We start from the raw sequence: 15,534 nt of genomic DNA, 5'->3' as shown, positions 1-15,534 counted from the left end.
TTGGCCACCTGAATTGATCAAGATGAATTTTTTTAAATAAGGTTATATTAAAAATATTGTAAATGCTGCACTTCCTAACCCAGGAACCTGTGTTTAGTACAATCTTGGATTAATATACATGGTGTTCTAATAAAATACCCATCATATTATGCTACATTGAATAATCTAATAATGAAACTGTAAATTTTGAACACCCTGTAAATAAATGTGTAATAATCAACCATGGAATGCATTAATTATAAGATAATTACCAGACCGTATTGTCATAAAATGACAATGTCATACAATGACATTAATTAACTTCATCTTTTGTTTTAAAATCGATTTACAGAGTAAGAATTTAAATAATTGTAAATTACGCAAAAACTATGAGACCTAGTTATAGGACATCCATATACCATTCGAAAGAGGTAAATTTGTTAAGTATAATTATTTATTAATATACATGGTGTTCCATTTAAAATACGCATCATATGACACAATGAATACCCCACTAATGAAACTATAAATTTTGAACACCCTGTAGACAAATGTGTAATAATTAATCATGGAATACAGTCAACCAATATCCAACTATTTAGATGTAAAACTAATGTTTTTATAATTTCTTCAATAACTTGAGAATAAGCCTTCTTTTAAAACTTTACATTTTAAGAAAAGTCAACATAACTCAGAACACTCTGTACATAGGTATAGGGAAGCCTTATGAAACTATACCTTATTTTTTGCGGAAAATTAAAAAATGCAATAAAATACAGGGTGTTCCATAAGAAAAAATATAACTTTGATACGCCGTCATTTATTGGGACACCCTGTATATTTCAAAATAATTTTAAAATGTAGCTTTTATCAACTTACAAACTATTCAATTTAAATTTTTTTCAAATCTTTTACCGTTTCGCTGTAATCTTCCGTCCCGTTAGTGGTGACTCACCCTGTATAGTATACAGCCAGCCCAGGGAACTATCCCTTTTTAGTTTATTAATTATCTCTATAGTTTATTATTTTTTACTCATTTCATCATTCCCCGTTAGAGGACAGTCTAACCATACTCCGGTGCAAATATTTTAATATTTGCACTTCCTCTTCGTTTCGTTATGGTTCAATTCAGTCTTCTTGTAAAGCCTCTTTGACAAGGAATAGATTCCGAAACATCAGATGTCAGAGGAAGACAAGAGACTCGAATTGAATCAAAACGAAACGATTAAGTAATCTGCGACGCATTATTGGAGTGTTCTCCTAGCGGCGCCGCTTGGTACTAGTGTATCTCGGTTAACAGATTACTTGGACGTGGTCGAAATTATTTTTCACTCGTTTCATCATTCCCCGTTAGAGGACAGTCTAACCATACTCGGGTTACTTCCTCTTCGTTTCGTTATGGTTCAATTCAGTCTTCTTTTAAAGCATCTTTGACAAGGAATAGATTCCGAAACATCAGATGTCGGAGGATGACAAGAGACTCGAATTGAATCAAAACGAAACGATTATTTTCTTTTTATTAATTATCTGTTTCTGCCCCCAAAAAGAGCAGCATATTTATCAAATATAGTGTAGTTTTTGATATCCTTTATGCGCGAGTATAATCACGTGTACTCTGTTTTATCATTTTTTTTTTAAGTAAACATCACTGATTTTTCAAGAACAATTTCGTGGAGGTCATCCAAAATAGGCTAGACAAAATTATGAGAAGAAACAACAGTGTTCTTTGCATATAAAAAATACAAAATCAACAGAAATCACAAAATTTTTTTGATAAAAAATTGAAATTTTCTTCTTAACAGCAAATAATCAATGTGGTATGATAAAAGATGAGACCTCAGATTCAGAATCTATTTCTATCATTAGCTCATCCTAGTCATCTACAATCTGTATTTCAATGTACTGATGAATTGTGCGATTTTGTTTTTCACGAGTGGCCAGCTCAGTCATGGATTAGTCTACGTCTAACAATTTTAAATTGTTATCAATAAAAGTTAACTTACGAGCCCGTTCAGCAGTGAACCGGTTTCTTTAAGAGGAGTAGATACAAAAACCCTAAGTACTGAAACTTCTTTCAGTCGCTGCACTGGATGAAGGCATGCTTAATATATCAACTACTATTTTAGTTAATTTTGTTCCGAAACATGTACCTTTTCACCATATGATTAAGTCTAGTTTTTCAATTGATTTTACAACGTATGGTTTTCCAAAAAATCCCTCCTTATACCGATAAAGTGCCAAATCTGTCATTATTTCAGCCGACTCATGACCATATTTTAAAGTTGCTAAATTATCTACAAACTCAGTTTCCTCAACTTGTTCTTCTCTGCTTAAATGAACACCATTCTAAATATTTGCACGTTAATGTTGCACCAAAACAATAAATATTGACACTGTACTCAACCTTGCTAGCGGTTCATGGGATTGGCAAAAAACAATATACCTACATATTTTTTAAATTATAATAATTTGACCCGTATCTAGTTTTTATTTTTGTTTCGGCTTTTGAAAATATAGAGAATTTTTGCCGAGAATATTCTCGAGAGAATTTTTTTCGAGAATCGTTTTCGAGAATATTCTCTTGATAATATTCGCTTCTAACATCACTAAGTGTACTTCATGTCACCTTCAAGCTGAATGCGTTTTCTTCCTCTGGCCTCAATTCTGTGAATTCTGTGAACACTTCTTCTGGACACTTAGTCAAATCACTACATATACCTAGTAACAACATATTTTCATTCCTTTCACGGAGTCCACAATACACGTTGTATATAAAAATGTTTTCATGTTCCCAAAATTGTTACCGACTACTTTTGTTTACTTTTGTTTAGTGTACTTGTTTTCGTTGACTATTTTCGCCTTCCACATTTATCAAAACACTATAAAAACTTCAGTACTTCAGTAACAGTCACAACAAAGTCGTTATCAATAATGCAGTTGTTTGACTGGATCAACTCTATTAATAGAAAGGTCACCATTACAGTTTTGAATCAATTTATATGTATCTGTTAAGTAAACTTGACCCGCGAAAACATGCCTTTACTGCGAGAATGAAACAATATTAAACATCTTGCAAATAGAAAAATTTATTCAAATTTGTCGTTCCATAATTTGACAACCGCTTAAAAAATATTGTGTCGATTGCCACAATAAATTGCCATTTTTGCCTAATTTTTTATTCCCGTTTGTAGGTTTCTTCGTTATCCAGTAGCCAACCGAATGTTCACTGGTTTACAGCAACACCAGACCCATCCAAATCAGTGTTCAAGTCTTTTGTATTTACTAAAGGGGCAGTAGTCTCAAAACACACTAAGTGTTCCTCGCCAGAGGTATGTACATTAATTTTTTTGTGTTAATTTTGGGTAGCAGATATTAATCTTCTACAGTCCCAGAGGACAGATTACTTGAGGGCCTGGCAACCCCGCCCTACGCTAGCTACTATTTATTTCCTACAGCCCACTCCCTAGGAAGAAGCAGGTCATAGCTGTTTATTCCATCAAATCCTGATGTATCCCTCATATCCCACACCGTCACCTATATTATAATAACACTTAACTAGTTTCTTGAATAAATTGGAATTCTTGATATGGTTCTGAAAATATTTTCTTTTGCTATATTAGCTACTACTTTAATGTTTTAAATATTTCACATATTGTGGATTCTTCCCATTTAGCCCACGGCGATACCGTGTAATTTTCGGGGTCAACTCAGAATTGCAGGAAAATTTCGCTTTAGGTTCTACTTAACCCCCACTTCAAAGTTGAACTTGTGCCGTTAGTTGCTTTTACTTGGGGGGGGTGACAGTCACTCTTTCTAGGGGATGAAAAACGCGCGTTTAAAATAAGTCCGGAAATGGATTAATTGACTAATTCTAAGCAACTTTCCTTCTATAGGGTTTTTTTAAGTAAATACTTTTCTGAGTTATGTGCGCTTGAAAATGTTTATTTTTCGGCAAAAAACCACGTTTTCGGGCTATTTTTCGCAAATATGTAACTCAAAAAGTAAATATTTTATCGAAAAAAATAATTTTAGCAAAAATGTAGCTTAGAAAAAAACGAAAAGAGTTGTTGTATTGTTGTAGCTCATGAAAAATACGTTTTTATTCGTCAAACTCCGAATCGAATATTTCAACATGAAATAACCAAAAAATGAAGCACTTTTCGGGAAAACCCCATTTACACTTTTTTAAAGTGTTTAAAAATAGCTTTATTTTAGTTGTTGATAAAAGTTTCTAGCATTAAAAATAAGCGAGTTATACTCAAATAAAGTTGGCCCCTTTATTTTGGTAAAAAAAAATCGTGAAAATCTCCCTGTGTTTAGCACCCCAAATGAAATTACCGTTACCGCTTTACAAACAATTCACTTTACTCATCTATTTTTTATATGATCTGTAAATCTCACCGGTTTAAAGTGCTTATTTTTGAAAGGGTTATAGTTGAGAGAGCTTGAACGAGTCGCTAATCACGAATGTATGCAAACTTTGAAGAGCCATATCTCAACCAATTTTTGTCTTACAGAAAAGCAAAATGAAACTAGCATATTTATAACAGCAAAACCTACATTTATTTATGAGATTTTTCGTATTGGGACCGTGCAAGTTCGGAAAAGCGACACCTGGTTTCTTCGCTCTGCACTTTTATTCGCACTTTTGATTATATTGGCCAATCATATGGTCCTGGTTACTGGATAATTGTCAAGGCCATAGTCCAAAAAAAATAATAAGAAGAAAAAATAAGATTTAGGTTATGTTATTTAAACGTAAACAATTGTATGAAGTAAATAAAATTAGTTATTAAAATGCAGTACTGCAAGCAAAATATAATTAAATTAATTTACCTTTATATAATAATTGCATATCATATCAATACTGTGGAGCAATATATAATTTTTCTTCTTAAATGACAAAAGTATGAAATGTACGTCAATTTGACAATTTCAATTGACAATATGAATTATTTAAGAAAGTTGCAATATTTCTCCGCTATTCGCGCACGATCGTTTCGAGTGTCCCTTCCAAGTACTTGCACACCGCGAATTGCTAATACTTTTAATAATTTTAAGTTGTTTTGAAAAAAAGGAAAATTTTCCAAATTTTTTTTTACTGTAGAACCAAATTTTTTCAAAAATAAGCACTTCAAACTAGTCAAACTTACAGATCATAATATAAATAATACACATACATTTAAAGTAAATGGTAAAGAGGTAACGATTAATTTTATTTGGGGTGCTAAATAGAGGGAGATTTTTACGATTTTTGAAGTTATACTTCTTTAGCCGCGATTGAGGGTGAAATTTTAACATTCCCGGCGCATGCGCACAACGACAGTATAGTGTTAGTCGCCAAATCTTTTAAATTATGTAGCGCAACTAAGGTGTGCGTGAAAAGAATATATTAGTGTTTTAGTAAATATATTTATTATAATTTTTGTGTATTTGGGAGTAAGGTAATAAATATTATTGAAAATGTTTATTCAATTATCTATTTGTCACCGCGATTGTCCTTATTATGACCGAGAAATAATCGTACGTAAGGATAACCTCCATAGCTCGTCGATAGAGCATTCGCCTAGAGATCGAATGGTCCCACGTTCGAATCCCGGACAATGCATATTCTTCTTTTTGGTATTCTTTTAGTTCTTTTAAAAAAAGAATTTTTAAATTTTTTAAAATTAATTTAATATTTAAATACAATACAAAAGACTGTTTAAAGTAGATATATTGATTTTGTTGAAATCATAAATATAAAAGTATAACTTCTTACGTGCGTACAAAGTACACACACATTCTTTTTTTTTTACCAAAAAAGTGCCAACTTTTTTTTTCAGCGTAACTCGTTTATTTTTGATGCTAGAAACTTTTATAAAGAATAAAAATAAAGCTTTTTTAAACACTAAGTGTTTCTCGAAAATTGTCTAATTTTTCGGTGATTTAACGTAGAAATATTCGATTTGGAATTAGACGAATAAGAACGTATTTTTCATGAGCTACAACTTTGCTTTTACCTAATTTACATTTTTGCTAAAATAATTCTTTTCGATAAAATATTTACTTTTTCAGTTATTTGCGAAAAACCGTCTGAAAACGTGTTTTTTAGCTCAGTATTATAACAGCATTTACTTAAATAAAAAACTTTATAGAATGAAATTTGCTTAGAATTGGCCAGTTTATCCATTTCCGGACTTATTTTAAACACACGTTTTTTCACCCCCGAGAAGGGGTGACTGTCACTCCCCAAGTAAAAGCAAACAACGGCACAAATTCAACTTTGAAGTGGAGGATAAGTAGAACCTAAATCCAAAGTACCCCGCACAAACCTTATGGAAATTATTTCCCAGTGGATTTAGTTCATACTTTGGGAAAATACTCTTTGAAGCATTGTGATAAAAAGTTCTCATGGGCACAACTCGATCGTATGGAGGATTGTCAAGATATAGAGACACAAACTCGGAAAATTATAAGATTTACTGGGTATTCCAATTCCCTGAGTTATTGGTTATCTGGCAAAATGTAGAAGTTTGGGTCAAGGAAAAGTACTAGTAGTCTAGGATTTTTTCCTGGCTATCCAGTGGCGACCTTTACTTTGACCTTGATCTTCAACGGGCGTCACCTTCTAGAGTTTCAAAGGTTTTCGGCATTAAATTGATATACACAGATTACTCATGGATTTTTGGGATCGCAAAACACGAATATGCCATCAGAATAGACCTCCGGAGCACGTGTTGGCTACGGCCACTGCAAGGGACGTCATCTTCTAGAGTGAGTTTTGATGGTTTTCGGCATTTAATTGATGCAAATGAATTACTGGAGGGTTTTTTGAGGTCGCTTAACACGAATATGCCACCAGAACCGACTCCCGGAACACCTGATTTCCAAGGTCAATGAAAGGGACTCCTGGAGTTTCGAGGGTCTTCGGTACTACATTAATGCAAACGGATTAGTTATAGGTTTTTGGGGTTGCTGAACACGAATACGTGATCAGCACAGACACAGGAGCACCTGGTGCCTAAGACAGGTTATCTTCTGGAGTTTCTGAGGAATCAAATGGATTACTCTTAGGTTTTTGGGGTTTCTGAACATGCATACACTATCAGATCCGATCCACGAATCACATTGTGCCTAGGGCATGTCATATTCTGGAGTTTCGAGGGTTTTCGGCATTAAATTGATAAAAACAGATTACTCATGGCTTTTTGGAATGGCTGAACGCTAATACCCCATCAGATCCGACCCACGGAGCACCTGGTGCCTAAGGTTATTCATCTTCTCAAGAGCTTTCAGCATTAAATTGATACGAATGGATTACTCATGTCTTTTTGGATTTGCTGAACACGAATACGCCATCAGAACAGACACCGGAGCACGTATCGCCTAATGCACGTTATCTTCTGGAGTTTCGAGAGTTTTCGGTACTAAATTGATGCAAATGGATTGGTACACACCGAGAACTCAGAGGGTTTCTGAGTTGCTCTTCAAAGAAATTGTACAAATTGGTGAAAAGTTTTTTTGCTATTTGTAGATTTTTATTAAATTATCTACGTTGTGCTATTCAATTGTTTTAATTATTTATAAATATAAACTCAATTTATATCTGACAATATTTTTCCTTCATTTATTTTAAGATCGATTTACTATATTCTATTTTAAAAGTATTATTCATCGTGGTCACTAGATACTCCAGAGTCTTTCATCTAAGTCGTATTCGTGTTCAGCAACCCCAAAAATACAAGAGTGATCCGTTTCCATCAATTTAGTACTGAAAACTCTCGAATCCCCAGAAGATGACGTAAGCACCAGGTACCACGGTGTCTATTCTGATGGCATATTTGTGTTCAGCAGCCCCAAAAACCCATGAGTAATACCCATCTGCATCAATTTAATGCCGAAACCTGCCGAAACTCCAGAAGAAGACCTGCCTTAGGCACCAGGTGCTCCGTGGGTCGGATCGAAAAACCTGTGAGTAATCAGTTTACATTAATTTAGTAACGAAAGCTCTCCTCCAAAGCATGACGTGCCTTAGGCACCAGGTACTCCAATGTCTGTTCTGATGGGGTATTCGTGATCAGCAACTCCAAAAACCTATGAGTAATCCGTTTGCAGCAAGATAGTACCGAAGACCCTCGAAAGTCCAGGAGCCCCTTTCATTGACCAGGTGCTCCGGGAGTCGGTTCTGGTGGCATATTCGTGTTTAAAGACCTCAAAAAATCCTCCAGTAATTCATTTTGCATCAATTAAATCCCGAAAACCATCGAAACTCTAGAAGATGACGTCCCTTGCAGTGGCCTTGGCCACCACGTGCTCCGGAGGTCAAATCTGATGGCATATTCGTGTTTAGCGATCCCAAAAACCCATGATCTGTTTATATCAATTTAATGCCAAAAACCTTTGAAACTCTAGAAGGTGACGCCCGTTGAAGGTCAAGGTCAAAGTAAAGGTCGCCATTGGATAGCCAGGAAAAAATCGTGGACTATTAGTACTTTTCTTTGATCCAAACTTCTACATGTTGCCAGATAACCAGTAACTCAGGGAATTGGAATACCCGGTAAATTTTATAATTTTCCGAGTTTGTGCCTCTATATCTTGAAAATCCTTCATACGATCGAGATGTGCCTATGAGAACTTTTTATCAGGATGCTTCAAAGAGTATTTTCCCAAAGTATGAACTAAATCCACTGGGACCTAATTTTCATAAGGTTTTTGCGGGGTACTTTTCATGCAATTCGGAGTTGCCCCTGAAAGTTACACTCCAAAACGGTAATTTACTGGGCTAATTAAACATATAGGTAGATTAATGTCTGTAATCGTTTTAGGAACCACATACGTTATATCTTTTGCACCATTCTGCCTTGGAAAAGAGCAATAAAGATGACGTTCAAGACTTATTAAGGAGCATGGAAGCTGAATGTGTTGAAGAATTAGAACAAGTAATGGAACGAGTCGGCGACGATCTTTCCGAACTAGACGAATTATTCAAAGATTGCGTAGAAACCGAAGTAAAATTTTACCGCTAGAAGAAGAATTTAGAAACTTCATCTTACTGACTTCGTACTATGATTTATATAGCTGTCATAAGGGTTAAGCACATTTCTTGATAGAGTTTGCTTACTATTGGTGTGATAACGTGAGGCGATAACTTACTTCTATGTCTCAATGCGCTCATTTTTGTATATTTTCCATTTTGTAAAGACGCAGAGCTTGAACGAAGATGCTTTATTGGTATATTTATTTTAGACTTTGATATTAGCGACTAGAATATATTTAATATCCACAAAGTAAGACTACACTTTTTCTATATACATTTTTTATTTACGGACTAATTGGCATCTAAACTCTTTAGAGGTAAGTTGTAAGAGGTGGAAGCATACTATTTCTATTAAAGTGGCGCTTTTGTAAAGTACATTTGCAGTTGATATTATCATACCTCAAATTTTGGGGCTTTGACACTTGACGTTGTCGTTTGAAACTGATATATGACTTTGACTCTTTGACCCGTGTCAGTGAGTCAGAGCACAGTTTAATGCTAAAGAATCAGTTAATTCACTCTCGAATTTTGACGGTTCCAATTTTGCAATTCATTCCTAAGACAAAGTTTTGAATGCGCAAAGGATCAGTAGAAAAATGCGCGGTGTTGCAAGATTTAAAATATTCCATTTTACTGATTTAAGAAAAATAATATAACATTCACAGCACATAATAATATTAATAAGTAAAGTAAAAATAAACTATACAAATTATTATTTGGTTTAAATAAAGTCATGAGAACTTATTCAAACATAACCTCAAAACATTCATGAAAATCAGATGACAATAACGACCAATCACAGCAAACGTAGGTCATTCATCTGCGCAAAGGACTAACATTTTTGATGCGCCGTCACTAAATGGAACACAGAAGGTTTTTCGTGGAGTGACCCTACTGATTCTTTAGCAATATACTGTGGTCAAAGTATCACAATAAAAGTTTGATGTTCTCTATAAGACTTATTAGATGGAAATATTTAATGCATTGGACAAGGGTATAATATTTTTGGTGTTAAGTAAAGACTTTTGTTTACATTTGAATTTAAATTTAGTATTTTATCTCTTTTTGTTAGTGACACTATAAGTTTTATTGTGACCTGGCTATATGTATTTTTACTGTAATATACAGGGTGTCCCGAAAAGATTGGTCATAAATTATACCACAGATTCTGGGGTCAAAAATAGGTTGATTGAACCTCACTTACCTATATACAATAGTGCACACAAAAAAGTTACAGCCCTTTGAAGTTACAAAATGAAAATCGATTTTTGAAGATATTCTTCTTTAGCGGCGAATCGATTGAGGGTAAAATTTGATTGATCCGCGCGCATGCGCACACCGACAGTATGGTATTAGTTGTTATACGGGCTCTGATTGGGTGTTGAAATTTTGAAATGATCTGTCAATAATTGTTCAATATGGAGGTTATCGGTAAACAAAAATATTGTATAATATTAGTTTTTATTGATGTGTGGACAGAAATAAAATGAAATTTATAATTATAGTGACTTTTTAAATAGTTTTGAAAAGCCGCAGGTACGTAATTCTAAATGTTTCAGTTGAAAATACCTAATAGTTTCAATACCTATCTATTTCGAAAATGTAAACAAAATAATGTAGTTACCTATTAGTAGGCAATGCTTTAATTTACATAATCTGATTACGAACAAACTTTCTACAAATCTTCATCTCATATATCGTTTTCTTACTCTATATTTTGTTGTATTTTATTTCGACAAAAATCAAACTAATAATTTTATTAAATTCATATAAATTTATGGTGTAAACGTTTAGTTTGTGTATATTCCCACATGACGTATACGAGAGTTTGGTGCAGTTTGAAATGGCGTCAACTTTCGTACGGCGCGGTAGACGTGAAGTGGGTTCAAGCCCCAAGCAAGTTATTATTTTTTTATTTTTTTTTTATAGATTTTATGATTGTAAGTATATTATTATATAATTTTTGAAGATATTCTTCTTTTTTGAAAGTGGTAGATAAGAAAGTTAGTTTGATTTTTAAATAAAATAAGTACAAATAACCTTTTAAGTATATTTACTTCGTTTAAATTACCTATTATATAATAGAAGAATATCTTCTTACGTGCGTACAAAGTACACACACATTCTTTTTTTCCATATATCGAACTTAGAGATTTTTTATTGAAAATGGACATGTGGCATTCTTATGGCAACAACATCTTAAAAAAACATTAAAGTGAAATTTGTGCACCCCATAAAAATTTTATGGGGGTTTTGTTCCTTTAAACCCCCCCAAACTTGTGTGTACGTTCCAATTAAATTATTATTGTAGCACCATTAATTAAACACAATGTTTTTAAAACTTTTTTTGCCTCTTAGTACTTTTTCGATAAGCCAGTGTTTATCGACATATTTTGAATATTTGTCGAATTCACCACATATTTGTATATGGTTAAGTACGATTATAGAGACCTGTTAATAATCTAAAAATTTATTTATAATTTACATTTTTAAGTATATTTTGAAAAAGAAGCCACATCTCGATAATAGGTGACTTGTCAAAAAAAGACTAAGAAGCAAAAAGTTTTAAAAACACTGTGTTTAACTAATGGTATCACAATAATAGTTTAATTGGAACGTACACAGACATTTAGGGGGTTTATAGGAACAAAAACCCCCATAAAATGTTTATGTAAATATATTAAAAAAGAAGCCGCAGCTCCATAAAAACTGGTTTATCGAAAAAATACTAAGAGGCAAAAAAGTTTTAGAAACGTTGTGTTTAACTAATGGTACCACAATAATGAATTAATTGGAACGTACACAAAATTTTGGGGGGGTTTAAGGGAACATAACCCCCATAAAATTTTTATGGGGTGGACAAGCTTCACTATAATTTTGTTTTAAGATGTTTCTGCCATATGAATGATACATGTCCATTTTTAATAAAAAATCTCTAATACTTTTCGATATATTAAAAAAAAATCGATTTTCATTTTGTAACTTCAAAGGGCTGTAACTTTTTTTACGAGCACATTTGTACTAAGGTAAGTTAGCTTCAATCGAACTATTTTTGACACGAGAATGTGTGGTATAATTTATGACCAATCTTTTCGGGACACCCTGTATAATATAATGTAATAAAATATGATTGTAAATGAACTGGAGAAAACGGCGCGTTAATATTTATTGGTACTATACCATATGTACTACGGAAAAGAGATAATAGGCTTCCCTGTGCTATCTTAATAGAATGGAGCATTAAAGATTCGTTAAAAACCCTAAGGGCCGGTTGTTCGAACGCTAATCAACAATGATCACTATCAAATATTTAATTACTGTCACAACTGTCAATGTCAACTTTGGTTGGGTTGCTGAAAACATAATTTATTATAATTATGAGATTAGTTAATCAATTAACATAACAATTATTAACATAATTGATTAACTAATTTCATAATTGTAATCAATAATTATGTTTTCAGCAACCCAATCAAAGTTGACAATGACAGTTGTGACAGTAATTAAATATTTGATAATGATCATTTTTGATTAGCGTTCGAACAACCGGCCCTTAATGTATCTATATACCAGTAGTAGGTACAATCCATAAATAAAATTAAATTATTGGAAAAGGCATTCATCTAAAGCATGGGTAATAAGAAACTAGTTTTTCAATACGAGGCAATATTTCTACAGAAAGTACAAGAAGAAGAGAATGCATATGACGATTTCATAGAATCTTTTTGAGTGAATATAGTGATACCAAAGAATATATACTCTCCTAGAAGAAGCGTTTGAATGGTCACGTTTATTTGTCACTTCAAAATACTCGTTGATACTCTTGTAGAGGACGACTGCATAAACTCAAATAGCCAACGACGCGGCAGCGTAAACTATTATTAGGCTTGGGGGAAAGTGAGAAAGGAATACGAACGGAGCAATTTAACTTTGCATCCAGATCAAATAAAATTTCGATGCCATTGATTTGCAAAATTCTTTTTTACAATAAAATCTTTATTTTTAATATATTAAATTGTTACGTTTATAATTTAAAAACTTGAAAAGTTCAATATTAAAAGTATTTATTTGTTTATTGCATATAAATAAAATTTTATAACTTTGAATTAAAAATGATTTTGTTCCAACACAACGAAAAACCGACACGGTAACCATTTCATCAATAGAGTAAAAATTTATCATTTTTAGAGAGTTTAATTATATTATTTACATCGACGTCCGATCTAATAAGTGCAGGTTTCAATTAGCAAGAACTAATTTAATTAATATTTGTTCTCATCGTCTCTACAGTCAGAAACTGCACCGCAGTGCTCGCAGTTTTAATTTTAGTAAGTGTTTATCTTCATTGATTTTTAAAATTTGAAAATCCAAAATAACACTTTATTATTTCGAATTATCAAATTGTAAAAGACAATTCTTTAGTGTATGTGCTAAAAAGCATTTCTACCATAATAACGAGATCGGGAATTGGTTTTTCATCGAAACACCTTAGAATTTTTTTAGAACTTCTGTCCCAGTGACTGATGTTTAATTAATGTTAATAATATTTTATAAGAGAAGAGTTCTTTTGGTTTGTTTTATGGCCTTGGTTTGGAACCTTTAGTTTTAATTGTATTATTATTTATACCGTTTATTATTATTTATACACATTTAAGTTGAAAAATTGAATCACAATATTGTTTATACAGGGTGTCCCGGAAAATAGTGCGTTCCTTTAAGGTATGGAGAGAATACACAATTTAGAACAAAAAAGTCTTATACCATTTTTTTCTAAAGTTAACCGTTTCCAAAAAAAGATAACATTGTTTTCCATATACCTGTATTTTAATGTTTAGAAATTTTAATAAACCGGCAACATCATACGCACTACGGAATAATAACAGATAATAAGAACTCATTTGCGATTGTGATTTACAGTATTTAAAATAATCTAACCTAATAGTATTTATGTATTTACTATTTGTTTACTAAAATTATTTTTTTGAAATGTATTGAAATACCTATTGCATAATTTTAAACGAATTACACATCTTTTAACATAAAAACAAATCTTTTAACTGAACAAGTATTATGTATTTAGTAAGCTTTAAATGTGTTGAATGCTGAGGGCTTTAACTGAATGACATAGTTTACAGTGGAACTTGAATAATTAAGTTGTACTTACTTGAAAATAATTATTATACCGAATAGATGTTCAAAGTATCCCACTTTCACAAACACCATTCATACGACGAGAAATACCGGCAAAACATTTTTAAAGAAATAATTATAGTATGTCTCTCCATTCAGTGATCTGCCATAAATAATCAACATAATAACATAATAGGTAATACACTCACGATTCGAAAACATTTTCGGCATTGACACTAAAAGGATTCTTTAAAACTATCTGTCTTCTATCTATTTACATGGAACTGTCTATGCTTAAATTTGCGTACTTCACATAGTTGTCAGATTTAAATTTGCATACCAAAATGTATTTTAATTTTTTGGTCAAACGGTTGCATTTAGAAAAAAGTGTTATAAGAGTTTTTTGTTCTACATGGTGCCTTCTACATATACCTTTAAGGAACGCACTATTTTCCGGGCCACCCTGTATAGTTCAGTTCTAAAAAATTCAGTTATTAAAAGTAAAAATAATATTTTATTTTTTACAAAAGAATTAGTTGCCATCAGTAGTTTTTAATCTCTAATTTTATAAAATACAAAAATTTAAAAGGCAAGTATTGTACGCACACGACCACATGGCATTTGATAAGAAAATAAGTATTTAGGTAAGAAAATAAGTATCAAGTATCTAAAGAAAGTTGCTCCACTCTTCCATATTTTAGAAATAGGCTTGTTGAGGGATGTTGCGGCCGCGGTGGGGAGATCGCGCAAGCTCCGTAGTCGTTGTCAGGTCACATGCACCTACTCAATATGAACACAAAATCCTATGCTGAAACGTTACAGGGCAGTACTCTTCTACTTAACGTCTATATTCTTTGGTGATACACTCACGTTTAATCATAATTTAGTTTACAATCAAAGTATTTTGACTGAATTCTGCGAAGAACTTCTAGACTGACGCCTTTTTTAGAAGAGTTACGATGAAACCTTCGCAAAATTTAAAGGAAATTAAATAGATTGTAACAGTAATTACTGTAAGCTACACATAACGTAATAAATTAAGAAAGACGGGGCCCTTGGGAGGAAAAAGTCTAAAAAGAGAAGCTGTCAGACACAAAGGAAAAGAACGAGAGGGGTAATTGGAGAGAGGGCGAAAGTTAGAAAAAGAGTAGTGGGGACACAGGAGGAGTATTTAATATCCCCATTTTTGTATTTATAAATATACCACTGAAAATTGCCCCAGTCCAAACAACGTATGAGACACAATTTAAGAAATCATCTTCTTTAACTCCTAATATTTTACTGTGTTTTTAGAAACTATAATAAAAATTACCATTTTTAATCTTTTAATTAAGAGTACTACTGGTTTATAGGTACCTACATTATAAATATGCTGTTAAAATTTTGCTCCGTTCTATCATGTAGTG

The 15,534-nt window shown here is 32.6% G+C and overlaps 1 protein-coding gene across 1 annotated transcript in view; it reads left to right on the top strand.

Moving 5' to 3' along the window:
* Positions 1-15,275, top strand: part of LOC114328769 (secernin-3) — a 50,587-nt gene extending 35,312 nt beyond the window's left edge. The window contains exons 7-8 of the mRNA XM_050656439.1: positions 3,171-3,308; positions 8,787-15,275. Coding sequence (XP_050512396.1) covers positions 3,171-3,308; positions 8,787-8,987 — 339 coding nt within the window. The 3' untranslated portion in view covers positions 8,988-15,275. The remainder of the gene's footprint in view (positions 1-3,170; positions 3,309-8,786) is intronic.
* Positions 15,276-15,534: the final 259 nt, after the last annotated feature.

The sequence above is a fragment of the Diabrotica virgifera genome, chromosome 1, assembly GCF_917563875.1.
Source record: "Diabrotica virgifera virgifera chromosome 1, PGI_DIABVI_V3a".
Taxonomy (NCBI): Eukaryota; Metazoa; Arthropoda; class Insecta; order Coleoptera; family Chrysomelidae; genus Diabrotica; species Diabrotica virgifera.
This window is presented reverse-complemented; position numbering and strand designations above follow the sequence as displayed.